Source organism: Hyperolius riggenbachi, chromosome 10 (assembly GCF_040937935.1).
Source record: "Hyperolius riggenbachi isolate aHypRig1 chromosome 10, aHypRig1.pri, whole genome shotgun sequence".
Lineage (NCBI taxonomy): Eukaryota > Metazoa > Chordata > Amphibia > Anura > Hyperoliidae > Hyperolius > Hyperolius riggenbachi.
In genome coordinates, this window is record NC_090655.1 from 140,835,838 (window position 1) to 140,854,488 (window position 18,651).

Here is an 18,651-nt window from a genome sequence, read left to right on the forward strand (position 1 = left end):
CACTGCTCACACTTATACTGATTACTGAATTATTGTATTTTGTATTAGTACTGTACTAGTAATCACTTAGCGATCTAATCACTTAGTGATTAGTGTCACCTCACCCACCAACCCACTCCATTAAAGTACCCCACTTTTTCACCCGCCCTTTTAAAAAAACTTTTTTGTTTACGCCCAAAACATCAAAGATGTCTGGAAGTGGCAGCCAGCGCGGTTTGGGCAAGGGGAAGGGCAGCAAGGGAATCAAGAGGAGAGGGAGCAGCATTGTGGCAAGCCGCGGCCGTGCCACCATGCACAGTTCCGCAGCAGCAGCTGCTGCGTCAGTGGCTAACATTCCTCCTATAGCCACTGGCCGTGGACGCCTTGGGCGCCGCCCAGCAGGAGCAACTCACGCTGCAGAGACACAGCAGCAGCAGCGTGTAGTACCTGCTCCTATTTTCCTCCAGCCGGGTCGGAAACGTCCCATTGAGGAAAAGGATGCAGACACTGTGGTGCAACTGATGACGGAGGATGAGCAGCCCGCCATCAGCTCTGCATCCGAGGCCTCCACCCTCACCACCACCACCACCCCTGTTTGCAGCAGCCACCCAGCAGGGCCTGGGGAGGAGGCCAGTTCACCGTCACAAGTTGGCGACCTGTCACTCAGCAGTATTTTTACCCCAGGCACCATCAGGGTATTGTCTGCTGTTGTTGGCGATTTGGAGGATGAGATGCTGATGGGCACTTTGGGGGATGAGGGATTGGACAGCAAGACTGTGGCGACAGTCAAGCAGCCCATCCATGCATCAGGAGAGGAGTTTGGTGGGTCATCATCCCAGCAGGACATGTTTCAGGAGGGGGATGATGATGATGACACGGTGACAGACAAAGACTGGGTGCCACCAGCTCCAGGGGATGTCGTCATCAGCAGCTCTGAGGAGGAGGATGCGCTTGTGGGCCTTGCAAGGAGGCGCATCATTGCAAGCATTGGCAGCAGTAGGCAGGTCCCACAGCCTGCTGGTGTCTCAGGCTCAGCAGCAGCAGCAGCAGCATCTGCCACTACCACCACCAGTCGCACCCAAGCCCCCGCCCCAACCACCACAGGGAGACAGGCAGCAGCGGCTCCAGGCCGTAGGGGGTTGTTTTTGTCACCAATCTGGCGATTTTTCACCATGCCCACAGTGTACAGCAAGTACGCCACTTGCAACCGCTGTGAGCGGAAGTTGAGCAGAGGTGCAGACCCCTTAATGTTCAGCACCAGCTCGCTCATCAACCACCTTGCTGCGAAACATTTCCACCAGCATGAGGAGTTCCAGAGGCTGAAGGCATCTGGTGCTGGCAGTGGCACCACACCCATCACTGCACAGCCTTCAGCAGCAGCAGCAGCAACAGCAGCCACCCGCCCTCCTGCTCCTCCAGCAGCACCAGCAGGAGTGCGGAAACGCACTGCTCCTCCCCCCTCTGCAACTCCTGCCGCCGACACTGAGGCCTGTTCTGGCAGCCAGTCCTCAGTGGCCTCCTCTGCTGTGTCCGCTGATTCCCGTGGCAGCAAAAGGCCACGCCAGAGCCTTTTGAGCGAGTCCTTCCAGGGGGTGGTTAGGGCTCTGCCTCCCAGCAGCCGTCGCGTGCGTCAGCTGAACGGCTTGCTGGCACGGGCCATGTGCTCCCAATTCCTGCCGTACACGCTCGTGCAGGAGGAGAGCGACATGCGTGCGCTGCTTGCTTGTGCAGCCCCAGACTGGCAGCTCCCCAGCAGACACTTTTTCGCCCGCAAGGCCATTCCTGCACTGCACCGCTTTGTGATGGCCAATGTGGAGCGAGGGCTGGAGCACGCGGTTGGTGAAAGGGTCCACGTCACCATGGACTCCTGGAGCAGCCGCTTCGGGACAGGCCGCTACCTGTCCTTCACTGTCCACTGGGTCAGCTTGGTGGAAGGGGGTGAGGATGGGAGAGCAGCAGCGGGCACAGCAGCAGCAGCAACACAGTGGGTGGTGCCACCCTGCAGGGTCAGGGGAACTGCAGCAGGTTCCTCCGATCCTCTGCCATCCTCCGGCACACCTGGCCAAACCCCCCTCCTCAGCAGCAGCGTGAAGGCCCGCCACTGCCAAGCGCTGCTGCAGTTGGTCAGCCTTGGGAAGACCAAACTGACGGCAACCCATGTGTTGGCCAAACTCCAGGAGCAGGAGAGGAGTTGGCTGACCCCCAGAGGCCTCAGAGTCGGAGAGGTGGTGGCCGACAATGGGGCCAATCTGGTTGACAGGGGAAACCTGACCCACATCCCCTGTCTTGCCCACGTGCTGAACCTGGTGGTGCAGAAGTTCTTGCGCACCTACCAGGGGATGGGCGAACTGCTGGAAACGGCAAGGAACGTTGTGCGTCACTTCCGGCGCTCGGCTGCAGCCTGTGCGAGCCTGGAAGACGTGCAAAAGGAGCTGGAGCTGCCACGCCATCGGCTGATCCTTGACGTTCCAACTCGCTGGAACTCCACCCTGGCGATGTTGGAGCGTCTGGTTGAACAGAAGCACGCTGTCAACCAGTACCTTGCCCAGGCCACTATTTCCGCCGCTCAGAGAAGGGACAAGACCAGCAACATCCCGTCCATCGTCCCCGATGATGACTGGAGGCACATGCAGCAGGTGTGCTTAGTGCTGGCTCCCTTTCTGCAGGCCACTAACATGGTGAGCAGGGACCATGCTATGGTCTGCGAGTGGGTGCCCCTGGTTTGTCTGCTGAACAGGGCCCTCGATGCTTTGCTGGAACAGGGAGCGGCAGCCTTGGACCAGCAGGAGCGGCAAGCAGCTGCACAGTCCACCTCTGAGGGGGAGGAGGAGGAGGACTTGGTGGAGGTCCCTGACCTTGCTGCTGATGAGGGGGATCAGCACAGCGCAGCTGAGTTGGTGCGGGGGTGGAGAGAGGATGAGGCGGCAGAGGAGGAGGATGAGGACAGCACTGCCGTCGATGTGCCAGCACACGTGGCCCGCCTCTTCCCAATGGCAGCGCACATGCTGACGTGCCTGCGCAAGGACCCCAGGGTGATCCAGATGAAGCAGAGGGAGGACATCTGGATCAGCATGATGTTGGACCCACGCCTCAAGGGGAAGTTGAGCCAGTTCCTGCCGCCTGCAGGAGGAGACCCAGCGCAACAAATAAGGAGCTTGCAGCAGGCCCTTGTTGAGAGCTTGGAGGAAGCCTTCCCCCAGGCCCCAGCCTTCCACCCCCACTGTCCAGCCAGCACAGAGGCAGCAGCAGGTGCCTGCATCCAGCAGCAAGCGCCCCACAGACCTGCTGTCTCTCAGCAACGAGCTCTACAGGACTGTAGAGGCTCCGGCAGCAGTGACTAGAGAGGAGGTGCATGCAGCAGCATCCTCCTCCGGTCACAGCCAGCGCCTGACCCGAATGGTGGCTGACTACATGGGGTCCTACAGCGGGCTTGACAGCGATGCCCCTGTTGATCCCATGGAGTATTGGGTCAAGCGCCTGGAGATCTGGAGCGAGCTGGCGCAGTACGCCCTGGAAGTGCTGTCCTGCCCCCCTTCCAGCGTGCTGTCCGAGCGCTGCTTCAGTGCAGCTGGTGGCGTGGTCACTGAGAAACGCTCACGTCTGTCTCACAAGTCTGTGGACAGATGAACCAGGCGTGGGTGGAAGGCGAGTTCCTGGCCCCTGTTGTCGGCGAGAGGGGGACATGAACTGGCTGCTGGAAGAACCATCGTTAATGTGCCTTACCACTAGTGTTGGGCGAACAGTGTTCGCCACTGTTCGGGTTCTGCAGAACATCACCCTGTTCGGGTGATGTTCGAGTTCGGCCGAACACCTGACGGTGCTCGGCCAAACCGTTCGGCCATATGGCCGAACTAAGAGCGCATGGCCGAACGTTCCCCGAACGTTCGGCTAGCGCTGTGATTGGCCGAACGGGTCACGTGGTTCGGACCCGAACGCGCTCTGATTGGCCGAACTGTCACGTGGTTCGGGTAAATAAATACCCGAACCACGTCATATCTCCGCCATTTGTCTGTGGGTTTAGCTTTGGGTAGGCAGGCAGGGTAGTTCGCGCTCCAGCCACGCTAGCCAGGGTCCCCCCCAGTCATTGTGTGTCGCTGCTGGGAATAGTAGTACACCGCTCGCTCAGCATTCTGTTTACTGCCACTCTGTGTACCTCGCTCAGCCACACTATATAGCATTCTGTTTACTGCCACTCTGTGTCTGCTGGGAATAGTAGTACACCGCTTGCACAGCCACACTATATAGCATTCTGTTTACTGCCACTCTGTGTACCTCGCTCAGCCACACTATATAGCATTCTGTTTACTGCCACTCTGTGTCTGCTGGGAATAGTGGTACACCGCTCGCTCAGCCACACTATATAGCATTCTGTTCACTGTTCTGTGTCTGCTTGGAATAGTGGTACACCGCTCGTTCAGCCACACTATATAGCATTCTGTGTACTGTTCTGTGTCTGCTGGGAACAGTAGTACACCGCTCGTTCAGCCACACTATATAGCATTCTGTGTACTGTTCTGTGTCTGCTGGGAACAGTAGTACACCGCTCGCTCAGCCACACTATATAGCATTCTGTTCACTGTTCTGTGTCTGCTGGGAATAGTGGTACACCGCTCGCTCAGCCACACTATATAGCATTCTGTTCACTGTTCTGTGTCTGCTGGGAATAGTGGTACACCGCTCGCTCAGCCACACTATATAGCATTCTGTTTACTGTTCTGTGTCTGCTGGGAATAGTGGTACACCGCTCGCTCATCCACACTATATAGCATTCTGTTCACTGTTCTGTGTCTGCTGGGAATAGTGGTACACCGCTCGCTCAGCCACACTATATAGCATTCTGTTCACTGTTCTGTGTCTGCTGGGAATAGTGGTACACCGCTCGCTCAGCCACACTATATAGCATTCTGTTCACTGTTCTGTGTCTGCTGGGAATAGTGGTACACCGCTCGCTCAGCCACACTATATAGCATTCTGTTCACTGTTCTGTGTCTGCTGGGAATAGTGGTACACCGCTCGCTCAGCCACACTATATAGCATTCTGTTTACTGTTCTGTGTCTGCTGGGAATAGTGGTACACCGCTCGCTCAGCCACACTATATAGCATTCTGTTCACTGTTCTGTGTCTGCTGGGAATAGTGGTACACCGCTCGCTCAGCCACACTATATAGCATTCTGTTTACTGTTCTGTGTCTGCTGGGAATAGTGGTACACCGCTCGCTCATCCACACTATATAGCATTCTGTTCACTGTTCTGTGTCTGCTGGGAATAGTGGTACACCGCTCGCTCAGCCACACTATATAGCATTCTGTTCACTGTTCTGTGTCTGCTGGGAATAGTGGTACACCGCTCGCTCAGCCACACTATATAGCATTCTGTTCACTGTTCTGTGTCTGCTGGGAATAGTGGTACACCGCTCGCTCAGCCACACTATATAGCATTCTGTTCACTGTTCTGTGTCTGCTGGGAATAGTGGTACACCGCTCGCTCAGCCACACTATATAGCATTCTGTTCACTGTTCTGTGTCTGCTGGGAATAGTGGTACACCGCTCGCTCAGCCACACTATATAGCATTCTGTTTACTGTTCTGTGTCTGCTGGGAATAGTGGTACACCGCTCGCTCATCCACACTATATAGCATTCTGTTCACTGTTCTGTGTCTGCTGGGAATAGTGGTACACCGCTCGCTCAGCCACACTATATAGCATTCTGTTCACTGTTCTGTGTCTGCTGGGAATAGTGGTACACCGCTCGCTCAGCCACACTATATAGCATTCTGTTCACTGTTCTGTGTCTGCTGGGAACAGTAGTACACCGCTCGTTCAGCCACACTATATAGCATTCTGTGTACTGTTCTGTGTCTGCTGGGAACAGTAGTACACCGCTCGTTCAGCCACACTATATAGCATTCTGTGTACTGTTCTGTGTCTGCTGGGAACAGTAGTACACCGCTCGTTCAGCCACACTATATAGCATTCTGTTCACTGTTCTGTGTCTGCTGGGAATAGTGGTACACCGCTCGCTCAGCCACACTATATAGCATTCTGTTCACTGTTCTGTGTCTGCTGGGAACAGTAGTACACCGCTCGTTCAGCCACACTATATAGCATTCTGTGTACTGTTCTGTGTCTGCTGGGAACAGTAGTACACCGCTCGTTCAGCCACACTATATAGCATTCTGTTCACTGTTCTGTGTCTGCTGGGAATAGTGGTACACCGCTCGCTCAGCCACACTATATAGCATTCTGTGTACTGTTCTGTGTCTGCTGGGAACAGTAGTACACCGCTCGTTCAGCCACACTATATAGCATTCTGTTCACTGTTCTGTGTCTGCTGGGAATAGTGGTACACCGCTCGCTCAGCCACACTATATAGCATTCTGTTCACTGTTCTGTGTCTGCTGGGAATAGTGGTACACCGCTCACCCGTCACTGTATAGCATTGTGCTCTGTGTCGCTGCTGGGAATAGTGGTACTGTATAGCATTTCTGTACTGCCACTGTACTGCTGCCAGTCAGCGTGTACTGTAAGGATAAGTGAAATGAGGAAGAAATCCGGTGAAAGAGGGAGGGGCAAGGGAAGAGGTGTTTCCCCTGACGGTTCACGTACAGGCCACAGGGGAGCACCCAAGAAAACCCACTCAATACCACCCATGTTGTCCAGGACAACAACCCTCACAAATCCAAAAGAACAGGACCAGATAATTACTTGGATGACCTCTCAAGCGTCCAGCAGTGGGTTAAGCAGCACCAGCACATCACGCACGAGGTCCGAGTCCTCAGCCAGTTACAAGGAGCCAGTGGGCACAAAGCTGACACAACCGGCAGCGACACCACGCACACAACTGCCAGATAACCAGTCCGATGAATTAACTCAGGACACAATGGGGTATTCGCAGGAGCTATTCCCAGCCCAACAAACTTCCACCTTTCAAAGGTCAATGGAGGAACAGCCAGAAATGTTGTGCCTGGATTCACAACCGTTAACTGTGGGAAATGTACCGCGCACTGAAATACGAGGCGAGTCCGAAGAGGACTCGGAAACCCAAATCCCAGAGCAATTTGGGCAGGAGGGGTTGCAATTGCAGGAGGTCGGCCGACAAGATCTGGAAGACGACGTTGGAGTGTGCTGCGCAGAGGTTGTTGTGGGGAGCTCTACTCCACGGCGGTGGCCCACAATGACATATGACGAGTTTGAGGAGATGGAAGAGGAGGGTATGGACAATGTGGACAGAGACCCAGATTTTGTTTGTGAACGAGAACATCGCCGTCGTAGCAGCAGCACAGATGAGTCTGTTGAAGAACACACTGCTGCACGAGTTCGCCTTGTGCCACAAGGTAGGCGGCGCGCAATTTCAGGCACCACAAGCGTGGAAGTTCAAGTGAGAGGCAAAAGAGGAGCAAACAGAAATCGCCAGCAAGGAGGCAGGTGCTCCAAAGTCTGGGCTTTCTTTGAAGACTGCACTGAGGATGTTACCATGGCGATTTGCAAGGTGTGCAAGACCCGCCTGAGCAGGGGGAAAAATATTAACAACCTCTCCACCACCAGCATGAGCCGTCACATGCTATCCAAACATCCCACTCTTTGGGCAAACGCGTCAGGACAGGGTACCAGAAACAACACTGCCTCCCTTGGGTTCACCAGACCCGCCTCAGCAGCAGCAGTAGCCCAGCCATTGCGTGGTTCACAACATTCACAAACATCAGACGACGCTGACACTGTCACTTTCCGGAGTAGTGCTCTTGAGGTCTCCCAGTGTTCATCAAACACAACAACCAACAGCCCTTCCGTGTGCAGCGCTACGGTTCAGTTGTCTGTGTCGGAGATGTTTGAGCGCAAGAGGAAATTGCCAGCAAATGACCCCCGGGCCGTGGCAGTAACAGCCAGCATAGCCAAGCTTCTGGCCTGCGAAATGCTGCCATATCGATTGGTGGAGACAAACAGCTTCAAGGGCATGATGTCAGTGGCCATCCCACGTTACGTGGTTCCCAGCCGCTACCACTTTGCACGCTCTGCAGTGCCTGAGTTGCATGAGCACGTGGTCAGCAAAATAACCCGAAGCTTGAAGAATGCCGTTGCCTGCAAGGTTCACCTCACCACTGACACCTGGACGAGTGCGTTCGGCCAGGGTAGATACATCTCCCTTACCGCGCACTGGGTGAACCTTGTGGAGCCTGGCAGCGATTCCTCACCTGCTACGGCACGGGTGTTGCCCACGCCACAAACAGCTGCACCGCCGTCCCTCCCACTGGATAACAGCAGCACCTACCTCTCTGACTCCTTCTCCTCCAACGCATCTCAAAGCTGTACCTCATCCGGAAACGCTAACCCAGCAGCAGTAGGATCGTGGAAGCAGTGCAGCACAGCTGTTGGCATGCGTCAGCAAGCGTTGCTGAAGCTAATCTGCCTTGGGGATAAGCAGCACACAGGGGAGGAAATTTGGAGGGGAATAAAGGAACAGACGGATTTGTGGCTGGCACCGCTGGACCTGAAACCGGGCATGGTTGTGTGTGATAATGGGAGTAATCTCATTCGCGCTTTAAGGTTGGCTAAGCTGACACACATCCCTTGCCTGGCGCACGTGATGAACCTAGTAGTTCAGCGGTTCCTGAGGACATACCCAGGCGTGCCCGATCTGCTGTTGAAGGTGCGTCGAGTGTCCAAACATTGTAGAAATTCCAGTACTGCTTCGGGGGCACTCGCCAAGATGCAGGAGCGCTTCAATCTCCCCCACCATCGCTTGCTGTGTGATGTCCCTACGCGCTGGAATTCTACGCTGCACATGCTAGCCCGCTTTTGCGAGCAGAAGAGTGCAGTGGTCCAGTACATGACGGCGCAGTACCGAGGCGCATCCGGCCAGCTGCCAAGCTTCTGTGGATCCGATTGGGCCAACATGTTGGACCTCTGCCAAGTCCTCCAAAATTTTGAGCAATCCACGTTGCTTGTGAGCAGTGACAACTCTTCAGTCAGCATTACCATACCACTGCTGTGTTTACTGAAGAGGTCGATGTTAAAAATCAAGGAAACAGCTGTCATGATGCAACTGGGGGAATCTGAAGGAGAAAACGATCAGCGTGATGGTACCAACATCAGGCCATCCGCCTCAGGGAACGCTGGCCCCAGCAGCTATGACGAAGAAGAGGAGGAGGAACAGCTGGAGTTGGAGCAGGAATTTCATGCCACCACTGACGAGGGCCAGAGCGGTGCACGTTGGACTTCCACAATTCAACGCGAATGGTCAGCAGAAGCAGACCAGGAGGAAGGTGACGACTATGATGCATCACAACAACTATCACAACGCTCACAAGAGGATGATGAGGATTCTGGTAGGACTCTGGCACACATGGCTCAATTCATGCTAGACTGCATTGAACGTGACCCACGCATTGTGCGCATTCTGGACAACACCAATTACTGGGTTTATACCCTTCTGGATCCACGGTACAAACACAATGTTCCAAAACTGCTTGAAGAAAGAGTCAGACAGGTCAAAATGGAAGAATACCAGCAGGCCCTTGTGGAGACTTTAGAGAGGAGATTGACATCCTCCCCCTCCTCTAGCCAGTTGTACGCAGACAGACTGACTTCCGCAAACCCAGGACGACCAGGAGGGCAGCAAACAACGCAAGCCGCAGCTAGTACCCAAAAGGGAATGGTATCGGCAGTGTCCTTGGAGTGGGAAAATTTTCTGACACCCATGCAGCCGCAGCCCACTGAACAGCAAGCGTGCAGATCCACCTCCAACACCGATCGCCTGGAGAAGATGGTCAAGGACTACATGTCAGATGGCGTAGCTGTGTCGAACCATCCATCTGCACCCTTCAACTATTGGGTATCGAAGCTAGACACCTGGCACGAACTGGCAATGTACGCAATAGAGGTGCTGGCTTGCCCGGCAGCCAGCGTTATGTCGGAACGCTGTTTCAGTGCTGCCGGAGGCATCGTCACAGATCGGCGTATCCGCCTCTCTACAGACAATGCAGACCGTCTGACTCAAATTAAAATGAATCAATCCTGGATTGGAAATGACTACGCAACACTCCAGGACCCCAACCAAGTAACATGACCAATGAACATCTGGGATGGTGTTGCGTTTCCGGGCCCTGTTTATTGAACCTCTCATCTGTATTACATTTATGACTGCATGGCGGCAAAAAGCATTGCTGCTATATCCGCACGCTTTTTGTCCACATGCAAGGCCTGGGTTGTTGTGTCTCACAAAGCGTGGCCTTCTCCTCCTGCGCCTGCTCCTGTTCCATCACGTCTGCTGCTGCTGGGTTAGCGTTGCCGCGTGGTCCCTGTTTATTGAACCACTTATCTTTATTACATTTATGACTGCATGGCGGTACAAAGCATGCTATCCGCACGCTTCTTGCCCTCATGCAAGGCCTGGGTTGTTGTGTCTCACAAAGCGTGGCCTTCTCCTCCTGCGCCTCCTCCTGTTCCATCACGTCTGCTGCTGCTGGGTTAGCGTTGCCGCGTGGTCCCTGTTTATTGAACCACTTATCTTTATTACATTTATGACTGCATGGCCGTACAAAGCCTGCTATCCGCACGCTTCTTGCCCTCATGCAAGGCCTGGGTTGTTGTGTCTCACAAAGCGTGGCCTTCTCCTCCTGCGCCTGCTCCTGTTCCATCACGTCTGCTGCTGCTGGGTTAGCGTTGCCGCGTGGTCCCTGTTTATTGAACCACTTATCTTTATTACATTTATGACTGCATGGCGGTACAAAGCCTGCTATCCGCACGCTTCTTGCCCTCATGCAAGGCCGGGGTTGTTGTGTCTCACAAAGCGTGGCCTTCTTCTCCTCCTGCGCCACCCTCCTCCTGTTCCATCACGTGTGCTGCTGCTGGGTTAGCGTTACCGGTCCCTTTTCCTGGAACCTCTTATATGTATTACATTTATGACTGCATGCCGACAAAAAACATGTTACCTGTGCAAAGAAAACAGACATTTCCCGCATTTAAAAGACAGTTTTCCCTTTGAAACTTTAAAATCGATTTTCTCAAAAACTATAAGCTCTTTTTGCTAATTTTTTTTTCCTCTTGTACCCACTCCCAAGGTGCACATACCCTGCAAATTTGGGGTATGTAGCATGTAAGGAGGCTTTACAAACCACAAAAGTTCGGGTCCCCATTGACTTCCATTATGTTCGGAGTTCGGGTCGAACACCCGAACATCGCGGCCATGTTCGGCCTGTTCGGCCCGAACCCGAACATCTAGATGTTCGCCCAACACTACTTACCACCCTTTACCACCTCCTGGCTCCTGCTCACTAAGCCAGCCTGGTTCACTTTGACTATTACGTCGCCTGCAGCCACACATTTTACATCTACAGTGGACTGCTGTGTACTGCCCTTCTGCTGTCTGCCTGTCTGTGTTTCCCACTGCCAGGGTACACAGATTTACCTTCTGCTGCCGCTCTGCCACCAGCTATTACGTCAAACAATAGCTGCCCCTGCTGCCTGTATTTACCTTAAAAAAAAAAAAGGTTTAATTTTTCTGAGGTTCCTGGGTTGAAAACTGTGTTGTCCCAGTTGTGTATTGGACACGATGTGGGCTGCACGACCGCTGTCTGGGACCTCCTGTTGTGTTTATTTACAGCCCTGGTATCAACGCTAGGTACCAGGGCTATTATGTCACGCTGCCTACCTACCTGCTGCCACACTCACACTACTCCTCCATTCCTCCTGCTGCTGCTGCTGCCTGTCTGTGTTTCCCTCTGCCAAGGGTACACAGATTTTACCTTCTGCTGCCACTCTGCCACCAGCTATTACGTCCAACAATAGCTACTCTCATTACTCCTCCATTCCTCCTGCTGCTGCTGCTGTCTGTCTGTGTTTCCCACTGCCAGGGTACACAGAATTACCTTCTGCTGCCACTCTGCCACCAGCTATTATGTCCAACAATAGCTACTCTCATTACTCCTCCATTCCTCCTGCTGCTGCTGCTGTCTGTCTGTGTTTCCCACTGCCAGGGTACACAGAATTACCTTCTGCTGCCACTCTGCCACCAGCTATTACGTCCAACAATAGCTATATCTGTGTAATTTGCTGTAAAAAAAAAAAAAAAAGTAAACCATTAAAAAAAAAAAAAAAAAAAAAAAAAAAAAGGTTTAATTTTTCTGAGGTGCCCGGGTTGAAAACTGTGTTGTCCCAGTTGTGTATTGGACACGATGTGGGCTGCACAACCGCTGTCTGGGACCTCCTGTTGTGTTTATTTACAGCCCTGGTCTCAACGCTAGGTACCAGGGCTATTATGTCACGCTGCCTACCTACCTGACTGCCTGCTGCCACACACTCATCTTCCTCCTCCTGCTGCTGAATTTACCTCCTGCTGTCTGTGTGTTTCCACTGCCAGGGAGCACATACAATGGCGCTTCCAACATGCGTGCGCCACCAGCTATTTATTACGCTCAAAAATAGCTGCATTTCTTTAAAAAAACAAAAAAAATATATATTCTTTTTATTAATACTTTGTGATATTATTTTTAGAGGTGTCAGGGTTGAAAACTGTGTTGTCCCAGTTGTGTATTGGACAAGATGTGGGCTTCACGACCACTGTCTGGAACCTCATGCTGTGTATTTACGGCCTGGTACCACTGCTAGGTACCACACAGCCTATTATGTCTCGCTGCCTGCCTCATTGACTGCCTGCTGCCACACAATCATCCTCCTCCTCCTGCTGCTGCTGCTGAATTTACCTGTGTTTCCACTGCCAGGGAGCACATACAATGGCGCTTCCAACATGCGTGCGCCACCAGCTATTTATTACGCTTTAAAATAGCTGCATTTCTTTAAAAAAAATATATATAAAAGAGAAATAAGTGAAGAAGAAGAAGACGATATAGAAGAAGAAGAAGATATAGAAAAAGAAGAAAATGAAATAGAAAAATAATAATAAGAAGAGGATATAGAAAAAGAAGATATAGAAAAAGAAGATATAGAAGAAGAAGATGAAGATGAAGAAGATGAAGAAGATGAAGAAGAAGAAGAAGATGAAGAAGATGAAGAAGATGAAGAAGAAGATGAAGAAGATGAAGAAGATGAAGAAGAAGATGAAGAAGATGAAGAAGATGAAGAAGATGAAGAAGAAGATGAAGAAGATGAAGAAGATGAAGAAGAAGAAGATGAAGAAGATGAAGAAGATGAAGAAGATGAAGAAGAAGAAGAAGAAGAAGATGAAGAAGAAGAAGAAGAAGAAGAAGAAGAAGAAGAAAAAGAAGAAGAAGAAAAAGAAGAAGAAAAAGAAGAAGAAGAAAAAGAAGAAGAAGAAGAAGAAGAAGAAGAAGAAGAAGAAGAAGAAGAAGAAGAAGAAGAAGATGAAGAAGAAGAAGATATAGAAGAAGAAGAAGAAGATATAGAAGATAAAGAAGAAGAAGAAGAAGTATATACACTACTGAACAGAATTTTGGACACAACTTCTCTTCTCTTTCCACCTTTTTTTTTAAAGGAACATCCCCACATAATCACTTGCTGTTGTTACTTGGAAAAAAAGATGTTTCTTGCATCATTCCCCCTCAAAACAAGTGTTGGAAGGCTATTTAAGGCCAGCTATTTATTACGCTTTAAAATAGCTGCATTTCTTTAAAAAAATATATATAAAAGAGAAATAAGTGAAGAAGAAGAAGACGATATAGAAGAAGAAGAAGATATAGAAAAAGAAGAAAATGAAATAGAAAAATAATAATAAGAAGAGGATATAGAAAAAGAAGATATAGAAAAAGAAGATATAGAAGAAGAAGATGAAGAAGATGAAGAAGATGAAGAAGAAGATGAAGAAGATGAAGAAGATGAAGAAGAAGATGAAGAAGATGAAGATGAAGATGAAGATGAAGATGAAGATGAAGAAGAAGAAGAAGAAGAAGAAGAAGAAGAAGAAGAAGAAGAAGAAGAAGAAGAAGAAGAAGAAGATGAAGAAGAAGAAGAAGATGAAGAAGATGAAGAAGATGAAGAAGAAGAAGATGAAGAAGAAAAAGAAGAAGAAGAAGAAGAAGAAGAAGAAGAAGAAGATATAGAAGAAGAAGAAGAAGATATAGAAGATAAAGAAGAAGAAGAAGAAGAAGAAGAAGAAGAAGAAGAAGAAGAAGTATATACACTACTGAACAGAATTTTGGACACAACTTCTCTTCTCTTTCCACCTTTTTTTTAAAGGAACATTCCCACATAATCACTTGCTGTTGTTACTTGGAAAAAAAGATGTTTCTTGCATCATTCCCCCTCAAAACAAGTGTTGGAAGGCTATTTAAGGCCAGCTATTTATTACGCTTTAAAATAGCTGCATTTCTTTAAAAAAAATATATATAAAAGAGAAATAAGTGAAGAAGAAGAAGACGATATAGAAGAAGAAGAAGATATAGAAAAAGAAGAAAATGAAATAGAAAAATAATAATAAGAAGAGGATATAGAAAAAGAAGATATAGAAAAAGAAGAAATAGAAGAAGAAGATGAAGAAGATGAAGAAGATGAAGAAGAAGATGAAGAAGATGAAGAAGATGAAGAAGAAGATGAAGAAGATGAAGAAGATGAAGATGAAGATGAAGATGAAGAAGAAGAAGAAGAAGAAGAAGAAGAAGAAGAAGAAGAAGAAGAAGAAGATGAAGAAGATGAAGAAGATGAAGAAGAAGAAGATGAAGAAGAAGAAGATGAAGATGAAGATGAAGAAGAAGAAGAAGAAGAAGAAGAAGAAGAAGATGAAGAAGATGAAGAAGAAGAAGATGAAGAAGATGAAGAAGAAGAAGATGAAGAAGAAGAAGAAGAAGAAGAAGAAAAAGAAGAAGAAGAAAAAGAAGAAGAAGAAAAAGAAGAAGAAGAAGAAGAAGAAGAAGAAGAAGAAGAAGAAGAAGAAGAAGAAGAAGAAGAAGAAGAAGAAGAAGAAGAAGAAGAAGAAGAAGAAGAAGATGAAGAAGAAGAAGATATAGAAGAAGAAGAAGAAGATATAGAAGATAAAGAAGAAGAAGAAGAAGAAGAAGAAGTATATACACTACTGAACAGAATTTTGGACACAACTTCTCTTCTCTTTCCACCTTTTTTTTTAAAGGAACATCCCCACATAATCACTTGCTGTTGTTACTTGGAAAAAAAGATGTTTCTTGCATCATTCCCCCTCAAAACAAGTGTTGGAAGGCTATTTAAGGCCAATTCGAATAGTCAGCTCGAATAATGAGCTCGAATACCGACTCGAAATAGTGAGCTCGAAGTCCGAGGTCGAATCGAATAGTAAAAAATATTCGACTCGAATATTCGACCGAATTCGAATAATTTACTATTCGAATTCGACCAAACTCGAATAATAAAAAGGGGTATCCGAGCATCACTGGTGGATTTATCCAGGCATCCAAAAGATCTCTCCCCACCATGGCCAAGAGTTGGAGATGTGCATAACCTAACACTAGTACAGCTAAAAATAGAGGAGGATAAGGAGGAAGTGCCTGTCTGACCTCACTGTTTGGATTTTTGTGAAAGAAAATCTTCACACAAATAGTCACAATGTACACTGGTTAGGTGAATGAGCGTTGCGTTGTCTTAAGCTGTGCTGGGTAGAAACTGGGACATTTTCCCTTGGCAGCAAGGAAGGGTGGCCAGCCAATAGTCATCCTGCTTTTTATGCTAAAAATACAGTGTTATAAAACTCGCAACATGTGCACATACATTTGAAATAGGTGGCCTCTGAGCTCATCCTCCTCACTAGTCCTCCTCAAAAAGCAAGATGCAGACTGCATTCATTGTTGGCTTTCAGTGTGAAAAGGCCTACACTGGAAGGGTGCATGCAACAACTCTGCTGCTCTTTTTCCTTGTCTGTATCTGATGCTGCTGCTTTCTGTGCATTTACTTATGCTCCAGTTCCCTGATGGTCACATCATCTCTGACTGATTCCCTTCCATCCCCAGTCTTCCAGCCCCAGTCTGCTGCTGAATTTCCTCTTTGTCTTTTTTGGAACTGCTGGTAGTCCATCCATTTGTATGTGATTCCGAGGTGAAATCACAGTTGTCTTTATCCTCATTTTCCTTTAGTCCAACCTCTGCATATGCAGCTACTGATACTGATGCTTTTGCTGCTTTGACAGCCCCCAGTAGGTCCTGACTACATACTACAATGATATAAAAATCTGCCTCATGCTCAGTACATTGCACTGACAAGGCTATTCCTCAGACAATAAGGGAGACTTATTGGGAGGTACAGGCACTTTTGCAATGCTAACTGTTGTGTGAGTCTTAATTATGGGCCGAAATTGGTTACATTAATCAGTCAGACATGCTGCTACAGGTAGGGCTTGCTTGCTTGATTGGGTGCGTGGCAGTAACCTGCGAGGGATATCGGGATGAGCGACAAACGCACTGAAACCCCCAGCGCGGTCCCCAATTGGTAATGTGCCCCCCTGGTGCCCAGTGCACGATACATTACCTGTCCGTGGCTGCTGCTTGTCCTCCGCTGGCTCTGGGTGCACTCCTTGCCCCATGTGGTTGTCTAGTAACGTAGGGACCTCTGCGACATCACACATGCACGCTTACTAGACAACCATGTGGGGCACGTGTATGGAGCCCAGAGGGGGCGGCGGCTGTGGACAGGTAATGTATAGAGTACACTGGGCACCGGGGGGGGGGGGGACATTAAACATTAGGTGGGATATTGTCAGGTCGGAGAGGAGGCAGATGCGGCATCTCAAGGCCAATTCCTGATCTATTTCAGCATGAAATTGATCGAGAATCAGACGGGCAGCCGACAGATCTCGCTCTAATCAGATTCAATTAGAGAGAGATTTGTCTCAGTTCAAATCTAGCCATCAGTGCGGTTCTGTATTAGTCCGTAGATACAGTAGTAGCACACAATACATAAGGTGCACTTCTTTAGTGTGAGATACAGCAGACATTTAAATAGATGGAATCTCCAATTGTCTCACGCTGGTATGTAAACTCCTATGCAAGAAAAGCTGTTTGAGAAATGCATAAATGAAAACACATACTTGCTTTATACTTTGTTCTTTTTTTTTATCAAAAAGAGTTATTTTCTTTTGTTAAAATTGTATTATTTGAAGAATATTGTTGATTTACTAATGGTTTAAAATTTTGATTAAAATGTAGATGTGCTTAAGAATACTATTAAAGAAAATCACTTGTAAAAGTACATATTAAAGTGGAATATAACCCTGCATTTTAACTTTGCTCTAAAACATTATTTACAGTATATTATATGCAACCAACATTTTTTTTTTACTAGACCAGCATTGGAAGGGTTACACAGAGCTTTTAAGTTCCTGGAGATTTCTGCAGACGCATCCGAAGCTGACATAGATACATTTTGTTTACATAAATGTATCTAAGTGTTGAATGTGACTCACTCTCTCTGACTGAGAAGGAGTTGGAGGACAGCCAAAGAGTGTGTAACAGTTATCAATAGATACATTTAACTAAATAGAATGTAACAATCTGAACTTCTGCATATCTCTCCACGGAACTTCAAACCTGTGTGTTTAACCCTTCCAATGTTGGTCTAGTAAAGAAAAAAAATGCTTTTTGCATATAATATGCTGTAAATAATGTTTTAGAGCAAAGTTGAAATGCAGGGTTATATTCCGCTTTAAGTTGTAAAGCTTTGCTATACAAAAATAAAAAGGAAAGTGAAGAAAAAAAAATGCTGGGCACACATATTTCTAAACATGATAATTAGAGTTGGGCTGAACGGTTCGCCTGCGAACGGTTCCAGGCGAACTTTGGGGGTTCGCGTTCGCCTGCATCAGGCGAACTTTTGCGGAAGTTCGATTCGCCCCATAATGCTGTATTGAGCAAAATTTTTAGCCTCCATTTCACTGTCAGCAGACATGTTATTGTCAAACACACTGCTTTCAGTGTTAGAGAACCCGCCCACCCTCCCTTCAAGCTAGGTCCTTTATACCATTTGACTCAGTTGTCTGCCAACACTAATTAATTATGGGACAGCTGCTACACACTCTGCTAGGGAGATTTTAATTCCTCGCTCCTCCCACCTCCCTCCTCCCACCTCCCACCCTTCTACCTTTCTACCCTTCTACCGGAGGGAGGAGGGTCTCTTCTGCCAGGGAATTATACTATTTTAAAAACCAGTATACATCATACCATAGCTGGTACATCATACCATAGCTGGGAATACATACATGAGTATACATCATACCATAGCTGGGAATTGAACCCAGATCTCACTGTGTGGTGGACACGTCACCCTAAGCACTGTACCACTACAGAAGTAAGTGAAGCTAGCCTAAAATTTAACATTTATGCTCAATGCAATAGAACCATTAGGTTGCTTAAAGGAGAACTGTAGTGAGAGGTATATGGAGGCTGCCATATTGATTTCCTTTTAAGCTATACCAGTTGCCTGGCAGCCCTGCTGATCTATTTGGCTGCAGTAGTGTGAATCACACCAGAAACAAGCATACAGCTAATCTTGTCAGATCTTACAAAAATGTCAAACACCAGATCTGCTGCATGCTTGTTCAGGGTCTAGGGCTAAAAGTATTGGAGGCAGAGGATCTGCAGGATAGCCAGGTAACTGGTATTGCTTAAAAGGAAATCAATATGGTAGCCTCCATATACCTTTCACTACAGTTCTCCTTTAAAGGGAACCTTAACCGAGAGTGATATGGCTGTTTCCTGTAAACAATACCAGTTGCCTGGCAGTCCAGCTGATCTTTGTGACTGCAA

General features: G+C 48.5%; 2 protein-coding genes across 2 annotated transcripts; both read right to left on the minus strand.

Moving 5' to 3' along the window:
- Positions 1-12,883: 12,883 nt before the first annotated feature.
- LOC137535277 (uncharacterized) lies at positions 12,884-13,762 on the minus strand (the record flags this gene model as incomplete). Its single annotated transcript, XM_068257098.1, has 2 exons — positions 12,884-13,361; positions 13,707-13,762. Coding segments are annotated over 2 exons (534 nt in total), but the record flags the coding sequence as incomplete, so codon positions are not given.
- A 15-nt stretch (positions 13,763-13,777) lies between these two features.
- Positions 13,778-14,761, minus strand: LOC137535279 (uncharacterized; the record flags this gene model as incomplete). Its single annotated transcript, XM_068257099.1, has 2 exons — positions 13,778-14,063; positions 14,424-14,761. Coding segments are annotated over 2 exons (624 nt in total), but the record flags the coding sequence as incomplete, so codon positions are not given.
- Between the last annotated feature and the right edge of the window lie 3,890 nt (positions 14,762-18,651).